Raw genomic sequence first — 20,425 nt, 5'->3', positions numbered from 1 at the left:
GGCACCCCAAACCATCACTGAGTGTGGAAACCTTACACTGGACTTCAAGCAACGTGGATGCTGTGCCTCTCCTCTCTTCCTCCAGACTCTGGGGCCTTGATTTCCACAGGAAATGCAAAATTTACTTTCATCAGAGAACATAACTTAGCAGCAGTCCAGCCCTTTTTGTCTTTAGCCCAGGCGAGACGCTTCTGACGCTGTGTCTTGTTCAAGAGTGGCTTGACACAAGGAATGCGACAGCTGAAACCCATGTCTTGCATACGTCTGTGCGTGGTGGTTCTTGAAGCACTGACTCCAGCAGCAGTCCACTCTTTGTGAATCTCCCCCACATTTTTGAATGGGTTTTGTTTCACAATCCTCTCCAGGGTGCGGTTTATCCCTATTGCTTGTAAAAAAATTCTACCACATCTTTTCCTTCCCTTCGCCTCTCTATTAATGTTTGGACACAGAACTCTGTGAACAGCCAGCCTCTTTAGCTATGACCTTTTGTGTCTTGCCCTCCTTGTGCAAGGTGTCAATGGTCGTCTTTTGGACAGCTGTCAAGTCAACAGTCTTCCCCATGATTGTGTTGCCTACAGAACTAGACTGAGAGACCATTTAAAGGCCTTAACAGGTGTTTTGGGTTAATAAGCTGATTAGAGTGTGGCACCAGGTGTCTTCAATATTGAACCTTTTCACAATATTCACATTTTCTGAGGTACTGAATTGTCAGTTTTAATCATCAAAATTAAAAGAAATAAACACTTGAAATACATCAGTCTGTGTGGAATGAATGTATACATTATAGAAGTTTCACTTTTTGAATGGAATTAGTGAAATAAATCAACTTTCTGATGATATTCAAATTTTATGAGTATAGTTCTGAAATCTAAAACTAGAGTCTACCTTTCAAAATAAAACAACTTCTTTCATGGTCAGGTTTGGCTAGGATGTCAGCATTAAAGTTAAAAACTGACCTTTCTGTTGCAGTCATAATGCAAATTCATTAGAATGATTTCAGTGTCACTCCACAGAAGCTCCCTACCTCTGAGCAGGCTGTGGGTGTTGGTGTCCCCAGTGAAGAGGTCAGCTGCCTCAGCCAGCAGTTTGTCTAGGTCGTCCGTCTGTTTGTAAGCCTGCAGGGCTGCCATCACTCTCTGGAAATTCATCTGACTCAGTGACTTTTTCATCACCGCCAGGAAAATCTTGGCTTTTCCCGCTTTGCCCTCTTCCGGTGTGATGTCAGCAGTGATGGCGGTTTTCTTTGGGAGGTGAAAAGGGATGTATGGTGTTAACATGTCATATGTCACATTTTACAGTGGTTCTGAAAGGTTTACACCGACCTTAGACCTTTTGTACATTTTATTGTGTAGAAGAATTGCCTCCGTTATTGAGGACAGTCTGCTCTAGACAGAGTCACAGTTTGGCCATATTCTCTCCATTTCTAATGAATGAACCTCACTGGGTTCTGGAGGGTGTTCTTACAGTATATCCCACCACTGAATGAGTCGTTCTTTTTAAACTTCCTTTGTCTTCATTATGTCATTTTTGCTGGGAATTGTACAAAACAACAGTGACAGATGTTATTATGTGAAACACATTATTCACACTAATTATGGAATTTCAACCGAGAGGCTGCACCACAGCTCATTCAGATGTGTCATAGCAATGGGGTTATAGACACATGAAATTATTTTCTGCTTTGGATTTGTAATTAATTTGTAAGAATACAAAGAGTTGCTGTATCACTGCTCTTTTCCTAATAGAGAGATCTAAAAGAAAACAATGAATATTTTTTTAATATATCACATAAACCAGCTATGATGCAGTATATCTGGACAAATATTTTCAGCCAGTTACTGCAGGCAAAAGAAATGTGACCAAATACTAAAACTGTTTTATTTCAGCGTTGTATACTTTTGGGGCCTAAAAAACATATGTTTAAAATGTACAAATTATAATTTACAAAAACAACCCAAAAGCTGAGAATTTATACTGTAACATCAGTTATTGTTTGAATTCTAATCCAAACTTTTGGAGTACAGAGCCAAAATAAGACATTGTATTGAATTGTGAAAACCTGCTCTTTGCTCCAATAAGTATACGTGTCTTGACTCATTTCCATCCCAGGTTCCAACAAGCTACTATTGGGTCACATGTTAATAGCTTCAAATGCAACATGACAGTGCCATATCATTGGAATCAAAATAAGGTCTCAATAAGGTGATGATTCTACAGGAAAAGCAGAATGATCACAAGTTATGCACAGACATTAAAAAGTGGTACACATTAGATTTGTTCCTCAAAGTGGAAAATGTGAAAAATAATTACATTTAGCTTCATAATACAAAATGAATCTCCCCCTTCCCCACTCCATATCATACACGTTTTAGTTTTACGTTTGCTCAATTGGCCATTAATAACACTGGTGAGTAAACTATACAGTATTTCACAAACCTATCCTCGATAGGCCAAAGTAAGACAGTATTTCACACACCCGTTCTTGGACCACCTTGATTTTGCGCTTTCCACCTCGCAACTCGTCTTCCATGCGCTTGTCGTATTGAAGAGACAAAGTGGAAAAGCGATTAGCCTAAAAAAAAATGCCAATAGACAATAATCAGACAATATTGTTAGAATCATAATTTTTTTTGCACAAATTCATAAATTAATTAATACCAAAAAAAAGTTTATACATATACACATGGAAATAGAATTGGTATGAATTTATAAACAATTGCATTTCTATAGAAAATATTAGCAAGCAGGAAAAACATTTTATTTCTTATGGGATTCAACTGTAGGTCAAAACAGAATGCCGCAATCATAAACCAAAACATGGCAACAAAGAAAAAATGAACTGACCCCTGTTCAAATTCTGCATTTCCTTAGTTCTTAATTCTGTGTATAGCCCCTTTAAGCATCAATGACATCATGCTTTTGTAATAGCTGTCTATGAGGCACCAAATTATTGCAGGTGGTATAGCTGCACATTGGTCTTGGCAAAATGCCTCCAGGTCATGCAAAGTCATTGGTCGTCTTGCATGAACCGCATGTTTGAGATCTCCCCAGAGTGACTTGATGATATTAAGGTCAGGTGACTGTGTTGGCCACTCCAGAACCTTCTGCTGCTGTAAATGCTGCAGCTTTCGGGCAGAAGAATGCAAATTGTCTGCCAGTATTTTCTGATAACATGCTGCATTCATCTTGCAATTACATTTTCACAAGATTCCCCATGCCTTTAGAGCTCACACACCCCCAAAACATCAATGAGCCACCACCATGCTTCACAGTGGGGATGGTATTCTATTCACTATAGGCCTTGTTGACCCCTCTCCAAACATAGCACTTATGGTTGTGACCATAAAGCTCCATTTTGGGTTCGTCACTCCAAATTAGTGTGCCAGATGCTGTGAGGCATGTCAAGGTGTTGTCGGGCATATTGTAACCAGGCTTTTTGTGGCATTGGTGCTGTAAAGGCTTTGTTCTGGCAACTCGACCATGCAGCTAATTCTTGTTCAAGTATCGTCGTATTGTGCTCCTTGAAACAACCACACCGTCTTTTTCCAGAGCAGCCTGTATTTCTCCTGAGGTTACCTGTGGGGTTTTCATTGCATCTCGAACAATTCTTCTGGAAGTTTTGGTTGAAATCTACCGGACATCGGCTTAGTATCTAGAGATCCCTGAATTTTCCACTTCTTAATAAGTGATTGAACAGTACTGACTAGCATTTGCAAGGCCTTTAATATATTTTTATATATAATAAATGGTGTCATATGATCACTATCCTTAAATAAAATAGATATTTAAAAAAAAATATATTTCCAAAATCAATGCCAAAATTTCACAATTTCTGCTGGGGTATGCAAACTTATGATTACAACTGTATTTCAGTTTTTTGTCTTTGTATCTTTGTTTAGATATGACCCAGCCACTCGTAACAAGCCAGAGCATGTCTAGAGTCAGTGTTGCAGTGGTCAACATGAGGAAAAAAAGGAACCATTTCTGGATTGAACATTAGACCGAAGGTGACTGATACGGGTATTGAATATCACTCCTCATACACCATAATATTTGTAGGTGTCGACATTAAGCAGCTCAAACCCACTCAAGGTGAGGATGTTTGGTTGGCAGGCAGGTTGAAGCAACCGAATGAAAGGCATTTTTTTTGTATTAAATGAGCTCGCAGTATTGGCATTGAGGTAGGGAGACACTGGCAGCAAGTGCCACAGGGCGGGTTTCTATTCTTGAGTTCCTGAAAGTTTAACGTGTGTGCCGAAACAAATAGGTCCACATCTTCTGGATATGGAATCACAAAATCACAGAGCATTTTGTTCTAATATTAAAAACATAATTTTCCTCCTACTTGTTACATTTATAGACACGGTTAGCTGAGCGTTGAGTGGGAAATGGCAGTAGATAGAAGTCTAGGAATTATTTCCAAAATAATCTTGTGACTTGAGTTATATGATATTTGGATAAAAAGTATCTTGTGCTGGAAATTAATCTTTCAACGCTCAATACTACTTGAAGTAGGCTACAGTACATTACACACATTGTTGATGCCATTGCTGTGCATGGTTTAAATAGAACCGCTAGCTATTAAACAAAAGAGTTTGAAAACATTAGTGATAGATTTCTCTTGGGCTATAAATCATTAGTTACTGATGTTCTGTAACTCCAGTTCTATGAGTGGAGCGGAGCCCCATAAGGGAGCTCTGCTCCTATTGGTTTACCCCGGTTGCAAAGCAACCAATAGAAAAAAATTTAAATGCACACACATGGAATGCATGAGGAATGGATTTTCTGAATTTTCCCAGTCTCCTCCTGTTTTGAACTTTGGAGGGCATGAGGTCCAGGCCCACATCTGCGGAGTACCTGGCTTGGGGAGCCCGTTGCTGTCCTTGTCCTCCTGGTTGTGTTGCAGATCGAGACGATGCCTGACAATTTCAGCTGCCACTGTGCTGACCCCTTGCCCTCCCTAGTGTTGTCCCTGTCCTTGTCCATCTGGTCATGCTTCCGACATGGACTAGGTTTAAATAGACTCTGGACTCAGCCCACACAATAATTTATTAATTATTACAATTGTAATCTTAATATATTCACCCGGCACAGCCAGAAGAGGACTGGTCAACCCTCTGAGCCTGGGTCCTCTCTAAGTTTCTTCCTAAATTTTGGCATTCTTAGGGAGTTTTTCCTTGCCACTGAAATTCAACACTACTGTTGTTTGCTACTTGGGGTTTAAGGCCGGGTGTTTTGTAAAAGCACTTTATGACATCTGCTGATGTAAAAAGGGCTTTATAAATAAATTTGATTGATTGATGACATGGCCAGCCAATGGGTGAGCAGTTGTTCCTACATAAGGGTTTCAAAACTTTGGTAACTAACGCTCTCTTTCTCTGAGCTCCGCCCCATAGGGGAGCTACATGCTTCCACATGTACTCCCTGACAGACCAAACACAATCATAAGAACAGGTCAGGTCTGCTAGCTGGCACCATCGAGTCCCATAAAAAAAAACAATACAACAAGTGCATGTCACTAACACATCATGGGTTAAGCCCCCCCCCCCCGTCTGCCCGCCTGGACGAATACAACATTTGTGAAAGGAATGCAGCTTAAAGGTACTGTGCATGGTAACACCATGAACAAAGTAACCAACATGTCCAAACCGCCACAAGCAAGATAGGCTGGAGTGTGCAGAACTCCCCATGTTGCAAGAATAAACAGAACAATATTGTAGAAACAGATGTTACGTTAATATGATAATGAGTCCCTATCCTAATCAAACAAATAGGAAGAGCTCTGAATACGAAGTGACACCCTCAGTAACTCAAAAGCCCTGCGTGACAATGCTGCCACAAGGCCGACACAACAACCAAATCCAATGATGACAAGGAAGGGGACGCGCTGATTACAGCTGCCACACACCTACCTCGACTGATCAGACCACAGACCAGCGGAACCTGAGGACATCTGGTAAAAACAGATGAAAGGAGGATGCAACCAGCAAGACGGCACCTCACAGATCTCCACACCAACCTTTCTGAACAGTGCAGTGAACACAGCCAGTCCATGAGCTGTTATTGCAGTGCAAGGTGACTCTTCCAAATATTTACGTATCAATGTGATCTTACAATAACTAATTTAGAGTGTGTTCTAAAATAAAATATCGAAGTGCGGCTGGCGAAATAAACAGTCTACCTGCAAACCAAAAATCTACAAACATTTGCCGTTAATACCAATAGTGTTGTGTGGAAGGAAATAACAAAAAACCCTGAATGGATTTTTACCCCCACCCTTACTTACTCCACCTCATCTTTGCAGACAGAGGTCTCAACACTAAAGCCAAACGTACCCTCTCCTCGCCCGCTTGGCCCTGGTCTTCTCCATGGCGATGGTCACTGTGCTCTAGGGCGTCCAGCAGGCCAACAGGCCTTCTGCGGCCGGCCTCCATCTCGGTCTCGTACTCTATACACAGACTGGCCATACCGTTCCCCTCACTGCCGCCACACTCATCTGAGACCAGATGGAGACAGGTAATAAGGGGTGATGAGACCAGTCACTTTCAGAAACAGTCCTTTGGAAAATACTTAATTATAAACCAGGTGGTCAGAATGCTGACTGACTGGCAGTGGTAGTATATAGTAATTTCCCGTTTATAAACCGCAGCTAATACACAGATTTAAAAAACATTTTCAGCCACAGCAGTTAATACCTGGGTGCGGCTAATACAGGAGTTTACATTTTTAAAACTGTTTCTTCCATTGGCAAACTTTTTCCACAGATTGATGACAGATAGGTCTCCGAAACTCATGTAGCAAATATGATACAATTGGCATTACAGGGTTTTCAAAAACATCTTATTCTTCAACAAATTGGTTCTGGAAGCGCCCTATGACAGATGTTTAATATTAATGTACAATTATGTATGAGTCATAATTGTCCGTGCAGTTTATATATGGCTGTGGTAAATACTTGGGTTTATATACACATAAAGCTACAAAATTAAGTATGGTTTATACACGGTGCGGCTTATAAAACGGGGAATTACGGTAGGTATATGAGATGCCATGTCATGAGAATGACATCACATAACATTTTATTGTTCTAAGGCACTAGTAATTAGTTCATAAAAGCACATCTGTATAAGGTATCTGTGTGGTTTGTGGTCTAGAGGCCATTATACCATGGGTAAGTGCTGTATCCAGGCACTCAGAAAATGTGGCACTCAAAGCACAGCTCTTATCGCATGCCTTATTGCTTAAATCTATTGCAGCTGTGTTTGATTTACTTTACCCAACCATCACACTGAAACCCATGGAAAATACCTGAAATATAATATCTATGTAATATAGAAGTGATGAAAACAAAAACTAACTATGCATTTGTGTTACTTACTGAGTCGTCGCTTCTTTAGACTGGGCACATGAGAATCAAGGACTTTTGCCTTTTGAGCAAAACCACCCTGGTTGAAGCCCTGAGAGGAGCTGCAGGGTCTGGCACTGGCACAATGAGGGTCTGCTGAGCGCACTGCCCCAACACAGCTACCCTTTCCTGGCGTCATCTCTGGAGGAGGCCTCTGGGATAGTAAAATACAGTGAGAGGTCTAAGAGATAAATCACATTTAAGTTAAGGCACAATAGGGAATTCCAGAAAATGAATCTAATATCCAATTAAACTATTGAGCAAATGCATATTTACACATATTTACACAAAAGTAAATTATGCAAGGAAATGTAAAGAAAAAGAAAAGGGTAAGATGATTACAGAACAATCCCACTGTACAATTTAATAGTTCACACAGTCACACTTAGGGAGTCAAAATTACTCCAAATAATATACTCTCCTGCCTGACACACTTACGAGTTTCTGTGCAACTCTGAAGAACTGTGCCACATCACGAACCATATTCCCAAAGTTGTCATAGGTGCGCACATAGGGCCTAACCCACGATGGGAGTTGAGCACGTGCATCTATGCTTTTGAACCTGCAGAAAAAAAACATAACTACACATTTACAAAATGTTTACTCACCATTTACTAATTAGTATTAATATTTTTAAATGTTCACAAGTAATCTGAAATGAAGGCTATTAATACACTGCTCAAAAAAATTAAAGGGGACATTTAAATCACACATCGGGTCTTGAAGAACAAAATATATTAAATATCAAAATCTTTATTGTACGTTGTATAATCAAAGTTGAGGACAAAATGATGTAACAACAGTCAATGGAAACCCAAATCCCCAACCAGTTGAGGGCTGGATTCAAACCGAAAACCAAAGTAAACAACTGATATTACAGGATGTCCCAACTTTCCCAAATGTCATAATGGCAACTCATGATGTGACTCAGTAGTGTGTATGGCCCCACGTGCCTGTATGCACTCCTGACAACATCTGGGCATGCCCCTGATGAGACAGTGGATGGTATCCTGGAGGATCTCCTCCCAAACCTGGATCAGGGCATCAGTGAGCTCCTGGACAGTCTGTGGCCCTACTTGGCGGCATAAGATGCACCAATACATAACGTCCCAGAGGTTCTCAATTGGATTCAGGTCTGGAGAACGTGATGGCCAGTCAAAGGCATCAATGCCTTCGTCATCCAGGAACTGTCTACACACTCTGGCCACATGCGGCTGGGCATTGTGCTGCACTCGGGCGGAACCCAGGGCACACAATACTAGCATAAGGTCTGAGGATTCCATCTCAGTACCCAACAGCAGTCAGGGAACCGTTGGAGGTCTGTGTGACCCTCCAAGGATTCAGTGGGTAAAGAAAATAATTGTGTTGCTTTGCAGCCTGAAATGAAGACAGACACAGTTTTTGTTTCATTCAGCTGTATTTACTCTTGCAACTTATAACATCCAAGTGAAAGATATAACACCAACATGTCAGATTTTTGTTACATTTTTTTATTAAAAACATAAATCACTGAGTTGGAAAAAGGATCACCCCCTTGTGTCAGTATTTTGTTGAACCACCTTTTGCTTTAATTACAGCCTTTAGTCTGTTGGGATATGTCTCTACTAACTTTGCACATCTAAACTTTGCAATATTTGACCACTCTTCTTTGCAGAACTGTTCAAGTTCAGTTAAATTTTATGGTGACCGTTTGTGGACTGCTGTATTCAAGTCATTCCACAGATTTTCAATGGGGTTTAAGTCCGGGCTTTGACTAGACCATGCAAGGACATTCACCTTTTTCTCCTTCAACCACTGTGTGATCAGTTTTGCTGTGTGCTTTGGGTCATTGTCATGTTGGAAGGTAGATCTTCTTCCCATTGACAACTTTCTGGCAGAGAACAGCAGATTTTCCTTCAAGAATTTGACAGTATTTTGCTCCATCCATTTTTCCTTCTATCCTGACAAGTGCTCCAGTCCCTGCTGCAGAGAAACAACCCCATAACATATTACCACCTCCATGCTTTACTGTAGGAATGGTGTCATTTGGATGTTGAGCTGTATTGGATTTTCGCCAGACATATCATTTGGCGTTGAGGCCAAATAACTAAATTTTAGTCTCATCTGACCATAACACCTTTTTCCACATGGCCTTAGAATCTTCAAGGTGCGTTTTGCCAAAGCTCAGTCGTGACTGCATGTGGCCTTTCTTGAGGAGTGGCTTTTTTCTTGCAACCCTCCCATACAAGCCACATTTGTGGAGAATTTGTGATATTGTTGTCACATGCACACAATGACCACTCTTTGTCGTGAATTCCTGCAACTGCTTCAGAGTTGCTGTAGGCCTCTTGGTAGCCTCTCTGACCAGTTTCCTCCTGGCTCTTTCAATCAGTTTGGAGAGACGTCCTGAACCAGGGAGGGTCTGTGTGGTACCAAATACCTTCCACATCTTAATAATAGACTTCACTGTGCTTCTAGGCACTGATAAAGTCTTTGAATTTTTATTTTATCCATCTCCTGAAATGCTTCAGGAAAAGCATGTTTCATGCTGAGCTAATCAAAATGACCACAGCTGATCACAGTTTAAAGTCAACTGGCTTTGTATGCTATTGAGAAGGTGATTAACAACACCTGGTTGGGTTTACAAGTCATTTTAGGAGGGGGGTGATTCTTTTTCCAACTCAGTGATTCTGTTTTTTAATTTGTAAATTTCTTTCTCTGACAAGTTGGTATTATATCTTTCACTTGGATGTTGTAAGTTGTAAATACAGCTAAATGAATCAAAAATAGTTTTTGTCTGTTTTCATTTCAGGCTGCAAAGCAACAAAATGTGATTATTTAAAAAGGGGGTGATTCTTTTCTATATCCACTGTATGCCTCCCCAGACCATCACTGACCCCCCCCCGCCAAACCGTTCTTGCTGGATGATGTTGCAGACAGCAAAACGTTCACCTTGGCGTCTCAATACTCTTTCACATCTGTGAAGAAAACAGGGCACCAATAGCGGACCAATTCTGGAGTTCTCTGGCGAAAGTTGATCGAGCTGCATGGTGCTGGGCTGTGAGCACAGGTCCCACTAGAGGATGTCGGGCCCTATAGCAGCCAATATGTAATAACTGCCAATAACGTAATAAATCTTCCATTCTTAATGTAGTAAATGTCAATAATGAAACAAAATATCTGAAACAATAATTTTACTTTTTGCCCATAAAGTAATAGGTTTTTACATTTTAAGCTTGCTATTACATTATTGGCTGGGTTACTAAAATATAATAAAAATTATAATAATTGGAGACTATAATGTAATACTGTGTTAAAATGTTGTTTAAGTGTCAAGACTTCCATTCCATAACACTTATCCTTACTGTTGCTTCTTGATTATTATCTGAAAACATTAAAATTATGTAGTTGACATTTACACTTGTCATAGCATGTTTTAAATCATACATCAATATCCAATACAGTTAAGATATTGTTTCAGTTCATTTTGTGAAATAGGGTTAGGGTTAGAATTTAGAGGTCTCAAAGAGGCTCTATTGGGATGTAAATAGAAGATTATCGGACAGCAAAACAAGGATTGTAACTGTCATTCACACTTTACATAGTATATAATAGGTTCTACAGTTCTACAATCAACTTTAAACCTATTTTAGAGAAAACACAGTTTAGACAGTTTTAGTTTTCAATTCTGTAAAATAGCATTAGGGTTATAATCTCCGAGATGCCCTATTTTCTTAAATGAAGTTATTTTCACTGTATTTTTCATAACATAAATATCTATAGTTGTTTGTAATGAATAATTGATTTTGTCTATTAATTTCCTGTATCTTTGGTCCATCTGATAGGGCCTCTCTGCTACCTACAACGTATAGGTTTAAATGGTCATAGATCCCAAAATAAATGACAAAACATTGTAAAACTGCATGCAACTAACAGAAGAGACAAAGAGAAATGTCTGACAGCATCAGGTAATGTAAAAACATTATCCACCTTTGCGAATAGCCTTCAAACATCAGATGGATGTACGATCATGCAATCTACCATGATGATTTCCCCCCGTTTATAACAAAAGAAAATTACCATGAAGAGAATGAGAGAGAACAATCTGATTACTAGCTACCTAGTTATAACAATATTCTCTCTTTTTTTTATGTATTGCTAGATAGGGACGCTAGGTTACCTCTCTCCAGTGTTTCCATGATAAAAAATGAGAGAATATTGTTATTTTCCATCTTTGAGGGAATATAAATGTTTTTTATATTTAAAACATTTTTGTACCTCTGAAAATGGAGGACAACAGCAATAGCCATGTGTTAAGTTATACATATTACATTTTTTATTGAAATATCTATTCAAGAAGGGGGGGGGGGGGTTCTTGGAGCTAAGACTAAGATTAAGGGGTCAGGATTGGTCAGGTTTTTGTGAAGCTATTTGAAAGAAGCAACAGTAAGTATAAGTGTTATGGCCGTTTGACACTTAATAAATACATCTTAAACACAGTGATATAAATATATTATTACATTATCTGCTCGAATTATTATGTTGTCCTTTCACATCTGTTGTATTTTCAAATATGAGGAACAAAAACTTTAAAAAAAAGTGAAATACTGTGGCTCTCAAAAGTATTCACCCGGCTTGGACTTCCACATTTCATAGCGGTACAACATGAAATCAAAATTGATTTAATTAGGAGATTTTGCAGGGTCAACAAAAACAAATCCATAATGTGAAAGTGAAAAATAAATTTGATAATAATAATTAATTAATTAATTAATTACAAATACAGAAAATAACTGATAGCATTGTTATATATTTGCAAATTTAACAAGACTTTCAGATTACATTTTTCACTTTGACATTATAAACGTGACATCCGTAACTCCTAAGTAGATCCGGTTTGATTTCACAGTTTAACACAATAACATGTGGAAAACACCAAGGGGCGTACAGTGAGGGAAATTTTTTTTGATTCCCTGCTGATTTTGTTTGCCCACTGACAAAGAAATGATCAGTCTATAATTTTAATGGTATGTTTATTTGAACAGTGAGAGACAGAATAACAACAACAAAATCCAGACAAACACATGTCAATTTGAGTGAAATAAGTATTTGATCCCCTCCCAATCAGAAAGATTTCTGGCTCCCAGGTGTCTTTTATACAGGTAACTAACCAGGTTTGCAGACATCAAGAGAGATTTTGTCCCACTCCTCTTTGCAGATCTTCTCCAAGTCACTAAGGCTTCGAGGCTGACGTTTGGCAACTCAAACCTTCAGCTCCCTCCACAGATTTTCTATGGGATTAAGTTCTGGAGACTGGCTAGGCCACTCCAGGACCTTAATGTGCTTCTTCTTGAGTCTTCTTTGTTGCCTTAGCCGTGTGTTTTGGGTCATTGTCATGGTGGAATACCCATCCACGACCCATTTTCAATGCCCTGGCTGAGGGAAGGCGGTTCTCACCCCAGATTTGACAGTACATGGCCACGTCCATCGTCCCTTTGATGCAGTGAAGTTGTCCTGTCCCCTTAGCAGAAAAACACCCCCAAAGCATAATCTTTCCACCTCTATGTTTGATGGTGGGGATGGTGTTCTTGGGGTCATAGGCAGCATTCCTCCTCCTCCAAACAGTCCTTCACGGCATAGTGTGTTACCAATTGATTTCTTGGTGACTATGGTCCCAGCTGCCTTGAGATCATTGAAAAGATCCTCTCGTGTAGTTCTGGGTTGATTCCTCACCGTTCTCATGATCATTGCAACTCCACAAGGTGAGATCTTGCATGGAGCCCCAGACCAAGGGAGATTGACAGTTCTTTTGAGTTTCTTCTATTTGCGAATAATGGCACCAACTGCTGTCACCTTCTCACCAAGCTGCTTGGCGATGGTCTTGTAGCCCATTCCAGCCTTGTGTAGGTCTACAATATTGTCCCTGACATCCTTGGACAGCTCTTTGGTCTTGGCCATGGTGGAGAGTTTGGAATCTGATTGATTGATTGCTTCTGTGAACAGGTGTCTTTTATACAGTTAAACTGAGATTAGGCGCACTCCCTTTATGAGTGTGCTCCTAATCTCAGCAAGTTACCTGTATAAAAGACACCTGGGAGCCAGAAATCCTTCTGATTGAGAGGGGATCAAATACTTTTTTCACTCATTAAAATGCAAATCAATCTAAAATATTTTTGACATGCGTTTGTCTGGATTTTGTTGTTATTCTGTCTCTCACTATTCAAATAAACCTACCATTAAAATTATAGACTGATCATTCCTTTGTCAGTGGGCAAACATACAATATCAGCAGAGGATCAAATCTTTTCTTCCCTCACTGTAAATCCTTTCGTGAGTCACTGTACACGTGATTCAAGTAATAATATAAGGATGGTTGATTCAAATTGTTTGGTTGATTTCCCATAGAGTTTAAATCTGTTCTGTTAAGACATGATTCACCAAAACCACGTCACACTTCACATTAATGCTGACAAGTGAAGACTTGTACATTCCAGACAATAGCACACGGGATCCTGTAGACTCATAGAAAATAAGACTGAGTGAGTAGGCAGAGATACCGGTTGTCAATTAACCATTGTCTTGCCTTTTGCCTATTGAAGCACCCTCAGGGCAGTAATCTGACAGTTCAGAGCTTGTTTTTGGGAGCAGTTATGGGGATAAGGAGCAGTGAGGTCACGTCTACTTCTTGGTTTACAAAACATTGTTTTGAATAGTGCCAGGGAAACAGAGTGCTGTCAGTTTAAGCCATGCGTCCCCCTTCATGGTTTAAGGTACAGGCCTAAGGGTTTGTGTTGATTTACAGCCATGGTCTTACACAGACAATGTTTCTTTATTTGCATTTGTTTGAACTTTTGTATCCTGTACCAACAACACTATTTTGTTGTTCAAAGAAAAGAAAACGCGCCTTTATTTGCTGAAATACACTGGAAACATGCAAGTCTCTGGTCCCATTCTTTTACGCCGTCCCGCTTGGATTTGTCTGTACAACCCTATCACTGTGACCACCTGACTGAATCAGTAACCCACACTCCTTTCATCATTTCACATCACTCTTTCCAAATACTCTCCAGCTTCCAAGGGAGGATGAGCCCTTGACCTTGTCTATGTTGTCTGTCAACTAATCTTACTTCAACCGCCTCCAGGTCTATGATTATGTGGTCTCCTTGTCCCTCTCCTCCTGGTCAATGAATACTTTGTCTCTTTGTCCCTCTCCTCCTCCAGCAGTACCTACTCAGCCACTACCCTGATAGTCATGCAGCGTCACAATGTTTCCACTGGTTGGCACGGCTACCTGTCTGTGTTTCAAACACCTAACATTTATCTACAAATGCCCAGGAATTCCATATTTAATCCCACTCCTACAGACAGGGAGTTTGGTTAAACCAGCTTCTCGAAAACCATACGAAATCTTTCTAAGGAGTAGCTAAAATAACACCACATACCTCCCAAGTCCCTCCCATCGTCCCCCACAGCTGCTTTCATAAAGAAATGCTGGCAAATCTTGTTATTTGTTTTTATCTTCCTCTTACCACTGACTTTGTTGATAGCTATTGGGTTGAGTGAAGCGTACTTACTATAACTGGGTTGCGTGGCTATCCGACATAGCCATCTTCAGGTCAATGCACTAACGGAGTTGTTCTGGATACTTTTCTTTGTTACGTGAAAATGAAGTCAATTGTCAGCTAGAATCCTGAAAACACCACTGATGGTGTCTTGAAATTACAATCACTGACCTGTGATCACACAAGAAGATAGCCCCGTAGTCCTCTCGGTGGCGAATGACTCTGCCGATGGCCTGATTCACAGCCCTTGACGCCTGTTGTTTGTACCAGTTCTGCCCCGACAGGTACTACAGACAGAGAAACACAAATGGAAAGACAGGCAGAGAAACACATACAAAAAGGAATGTTTGGAGTTTTGGAATCTACTTCCCCAGACTCAGATGAACTTGTGGATAAAAAAAATGTTGCTTAATCCACATGTTCTGTCTCTGGGCTGATCAAAGAGATACATTTGCAATCTAATGGAGGTAATTGGATCCAATCTCGTTGAAAATGAGAACCAAGCTCCAAAGGGTCGTAATATAGCCAGGATTGGAAAAAGTAGTTCTGGAAGGCAGGCTGAATTATGACTAACTTGATTTAGCTTTTTATCCAGCTAAACATTCTGTATCTAAATTAGGTTTAGATACAGAAATGACCTAGTTCTCCAGGAACAGGGTTGGGTAGTCAGGAGTTAATCTTATTTTGGGAAAGTACATGAAAGGCATCAGCGCAAACATAGGCTATGCCTGAAGGCTTCCTCATCACCTGCACCCCAGGGGTCTTTTTCCGGGACATCTCATCCAGATACTGCATCTTCAGAATGACTCGGGGGTCCATGCGGGGAGGAAACGGGAGGCCTGTGATGATAACGCCACGGCCGTAGGTGTCTGCAAAATCCAGTCCCTCGCTGGCCTGGCAGGAGAAGAAGAACAGTAATCATGCAACACATAACATACCACTTTCCTCAAGACTCAGAAGAGACAGGTTGCACAGATTACAGAATGTTTTATCATTTATTTTCTAGAGTAAGTAAATAGGCATACTAAGCCAGTGCTATAAAGCCATTTGGGCAAGAAAAGTATTTTGGATAGGGCTGGTACAAGACAGACTATGACCAACTAACAATCCTTACCTTTCCTCGACAGACTGCAAAGAAGCTGCCCCCTTTAGATTTCGAGTCATTGACTTTGTCATAATAGCCATGGATAATCTAGACAAAAGGAAGTTAGTGTTGCCAGTACATCTCTGTAGTAATAGTACTGTACATAACATTTAACATACTGAGACTACCTTTGTTCCAAGATGACCATTGTTTTATACTAATCTTTTACGCAATTGCTAAGAGGCTCAGCGTTCATGATGAATTTAGCTTGTGACCACTGGCCACACTGACCTCAGTGAATGTCCCTTTTCCTCTTGGCTCCACAAACATGGGCTTGATATTCTCAATGCGGTCGGCATGCCCATTTGCCTAAAGGGTAGAGGATGTTCCTACATTAGATAAGACCAGAGGTTCCATCACAGGTTTACTCAGATAAAGCAGGACAATTCCCTTGCATACTTGAAATATTGGTTGGAGCAAACTTCATCCCGTGTGCTAGTAACAACAGAACTTTAGAGTTGGCTTCAAGACATTCTGTAAGGGGTGGTTATTTTGTAAACTACTGTAACACAATAAACCATAGTGAAGTTGGCAATTGTCATGAAATTCCAACCAGATAAGGGTCTGTTGGGGGAAGGAAGGTTATACATTTGAATTTAAAACACAATTCAGAAATAATGAAGTTAGTAATAATGAAGAGTTACTCTTTATATTAAATGTTTCTTCTCTTGGTGCAACAAAGCAAACAATTCGTTCATATAGTGGTCAATGTTATCTGACAGCAACAATATAAAGCATTACTGCTTTTAATAATGATTGTATTCATTTATTTAAACACTGCCCTGTACCACATTTATCCAAAAGCAGACATGGTTATCCAGAATACATTTTAATAATCATTCCTAAAACTTTAGTCTGGTCAGACCCCATATCAAAATAAAAAAGTACATTTAAAATGTACATTTGCTATCAGAAAAGAGAGCCAGTGTAGGCAGTGTGAACAGCCTCTGAGACAGAGGATAGCAGACTGACCCATCTTAAAACTTGACTCGTAGTTAGGGTGGAAAAGATTTGTTCTGAGAGATAAAAGAAGAATTAGTCAGAGACAGCACCCTTAAGTGTTTTAGAAGTACACATTACTTAGGAACAGCGTCCTGATTTCCAAGTATGTTGAATGGGTATGCCCTACAGCCAAAAATAATCATATATTACAAAGAAAAATAAACACAGGTAAATTCTATGGAAACCACAGGTTTCAGTCGGTTTTAAACCTGACCCTGGGAGAGGAGTTCACCTTTCAGCAAGACAAGGATCATCAAATGGAGTGTAATACTAGGAATACAGTAAAGCTTTCTACAGAAGCCCTGAAGCCCAAGTAGTAAAAAAACAATTTGGGCCAAGAGACTATGTTTATTTCGTTTGAATGACTAAGTATCCCGTTCGAATGACTTAGTAAAAAAAGTCATTCAAACAAGAGAATAATTAGTATGACTAATTAGGCCAAATTCATTATGCAGCAGCATTAAAAGGCCATGTAATGGTTGTTACAGGCCATCGTTCTTTGATTCCGACCAGTGATGGGCCTATTATTGTTCATTAATAGTTATTTGATACCATAAAGCAAGACAACCTTTGAACTCCAAAGCATTAAGTCAGAACAGTGAGCAATCAGCTGACTAGTAGCATATTGGCAAAAGGTGAGGACTCATCAAGTGTGCCATGACATTTTGCTCAAATTATAAAACATTGTATGTAATACAAAACAGGATTGTTCAATAAATATTCAATCCAGGCAACATTACAACAAATACAAATTGTAGTCTTGTTTAAGTGCTTAAGTTGAACTTCTTGCATTGTATAAAGAGAAAGTGTTGCTCACTAGTTTTGACCAATAGCAGCTAATGCATTAATTCACAACCTAACAACCGTCTGCTATTCAAAATGAACATACTGCCGCGCTTATATGAACTGAGCTCAAGTACACTGTTGTCTATAGAATATGCCTTCTGCATAATTTCACCTCTCTATAAAAAAAAATGTTTGGACCTTGGTCAAATATTACCAAATCAAATAGGTTGGTTATTTTAACGGAGCCAATATGTATAACAATTGGAGCTTCAGTTTGTGGAGTCTATGCATGTATTTTTTCGTAATTTTCCATATGTTTGTAGTCAGCACTACTGTCCAGCGACTGTAGGGTCAGGTCCCTATACTAGAAGCACCGAAAAGGGGTACATTTGACAATTATTTTTTAATGTAAACATAACCACTGGAAAAGCGAATTTAAAGCTATTTTGCCCAGATTTCTGACAGATGCTATTCGCTATTTGTATTTTATTTTTTAAAGCTGTAAGTCTCCTACTCTGTAACTAGGTGGCGCAAAGAAATGGCTTAAATACCACCAACGTATTGGTAATATTGATTAGTGAATGCGTGTGTCAGGGTTTACATTAGCCGGCAAATGACGGTGGTATCACGTGCAGTTGTCCAGAAGATGAAAATATCAACAGCCAAAATGTCTGTTGAAATCTATGCCAAATAAATAACTACATTGATTAAAAGCATATTGAATAACCTAATATTGTTATGACCTATGCTGCCATGAAAATGTGTTTCAATGTTTAATATGCAACGGGACAACATATATTTATATCCATATATTTTAATGGGCATTATCTAATTAGGAAATATGGTTGGAAATGACTATGTTCGACATACAATATTTGCCAAAATATTTTAAACGTTTGGGTCTTTTTCTTTTGTCGATCAGAGTTGATGCAAAAAATATTAGCAACTGAAATGTTTTTGTTGAATAATAATGTTGCGAAGTTAGACTACATTAAGGTACATTGCAAAATAATTCTAAACATATAATAATTAAGCATACTGAAATTAAGAACCAAACGAGTTTCAGTAAATTATCTGAGCATAAATTCCCACAGATTATGTCAAACACGCTTCTGCCGGCATGGGCTGAAAACTGAGGTAATTTGCGTAGTATTTGTTGAGATGTTTCTAACATTGACCTAAAATCCCTTATTCAAATTGTTAACATGATTTTGGAATACAAATATTGTGCAAGAAGATCATTTTCTATAAAAAAGAATTGCGATCTGGCTCAAATAATTGTAATCAGGCAGTTATAGGTTATAATATTGCTTACCCCGCAAATATTGTGAAGAGTTCATTCTCCAGACCAATTTAAATAAAAACTCATTTGCTGGATCATAGCGTTTGTGTTTTATTGCTGATTAAATGTTGTCTATTATTGGGCTATTTAAAAAATGTCCGGTGGGATATGGCCGAATTTCTGGACTTGTAAAGCCATATTGGCCGTCAAAATTTGTAGATCATAAACTTCTAAACTATAGCTATATTATGTTCATCAGTATAGCCTACACCTTACAGTAAGGCTTGTTACTAAAAAAGGAACCATAACGCTGTTAAAATTAGAAGTCTCAAATATGAAGACTGTGCTGCCCGGCTGGTTTTATCAATCGAGTTGGATCTATACCCCACATTTTGCGTCAGCTTGGATGATAGGCTACCGGTAGACAAATGTAGGCTACTGATCTACATCGATTGATCAAATCTTTGAAAATGGTTAATAGGCTATATTACGTAAGGTTAATGTGATTTTCTTTCTAAAAGCAGATTAGCTCATTGTGTAAGTCAATGCGGCACAGATGGCAACAATAATTTACTATTCAATAGACTATAACGTTGATTATAGTGTACATACAGTATAGTGTACATGATAGTTAGATGATACAAATGTATTGTCATTGAACAGTGTCACTTGAATAGTGTACATGATAAACATGTTACTACATGCATTTGCAAGGCTATGATTCATCTTTCTCTGTTCCAAGAAATGTTTTTTATTTAAATTAGTCAGCAAAATGGAGTCTTTGCAATCTCTGCGAACTGTGCTTAGGCTAGGACTGGGCTGTGGCCACCGACCTAGCCGCAAATCTGGGGCTGGTGCTAGCGAAGTCTAAAACTGGCTAGTATAGAGAGTACAGAGATATTGTTATTCACATTGGCACCAATGACGTTAGGATGAAACAGTCAGAGGTTACGAAGCAGAACATAGCGTCAGCGTGTAAACTAGCTAGAAAGATATATCGGCATCGAGTAATTGTCTCTGGCCTCCTCCCAGCTAGGGGTAGTGAGGCTCTACAGCAGACTTGTGCAACTCAATCGCTGGCTGAAAACAAAGTTCTGCCCATCGCAGGAGGTAGAGTTTGTAGATAAATGGCTCTCTTTGTGGGACTCTCCCAGAAATAGGGCCAGGCCTGATCTGCTGAGAAGTGACCGACTCCATCCTAGCTGGAGTGGTGCTCTTCTTTTATCTAGGAACATTGACAGGAGTCTCACTCCTATAGCCTCACC

General features: G+C 39.4%; 1 protein-coding gene across 2 annotated transcripts in view; it reads right to left on the bottom strand.

Annotated features, from left to right (window-relative positions):
* Nucleotides 1-20,425, bottom strand: part of rtel1 (regulator of telomere elongation helicase 1) — a 56,994-nt gene that overhangs the window by 9,127 nt on the left and 27,442 nt on the right. For both annotated transcript variants that reach the window (XM_029124316.2, XM_010875776.4), the window contains exons 20-28: nucleotides 16,322-16,399; nucleotides 16,061-16,138; nucleotides 15,694-15,840; nucleotides 15,118-15,233; nucleotides 7,844-7,967; nucleotides 7,379-7,559; nucleotides 6,336-6,496; nucleotides 2,477-2,572; nucleotides 1,025-1,241 (exon numbers count right to left, since the gene is read on the bottom strand). In XM_029124316.2, the coding sequence (XP_028980149.1) occupies nucleotides 1,025-1,241; nucleotides 2,477-2,572; nucleotides 6,336-6,496; nucleotides 7,379-7,559; nucleotides 7,844-7,967; nucleotides 15,118-15,233; nucleotides 15,694-15,840; nucleotides 16,061-16,138; nucleotides 16,322-16,399 (1,198 nt within the window). The remainder of the gene's footprint in view (nucleotides 1-1,024; nucleotides 1,242-2,476; nucleotides 2,573-6,335; nucleotides 6,497-7,378; nucleotides 7,560-7,843; nucleotides 7,968-15,117; nucleotides 15,234-15,693; nucleotides 15,841-16,060; nucleotides 16,139-16,321; nucleotides 16,400-20,425) is intronic.

This window comes from Esox lucius, chromosome 12, assembly GCF_011004845.1.
Source record: "Esox lucius isolate fEsoLuc1 chromosome 12, fEsoLuc1.pri, whole genome shotgun sequence".
NCBI lineage: Eukaryota > Metazoa > Chordata > Actinopteri > Esociformes > Esocidae > Esox > Esox lucius.
The sequence above is the reverse complement of the archived record's forward strand: the minus strand, read 5'-3'. Positions and strand labels throughout refer to the sequence as shown.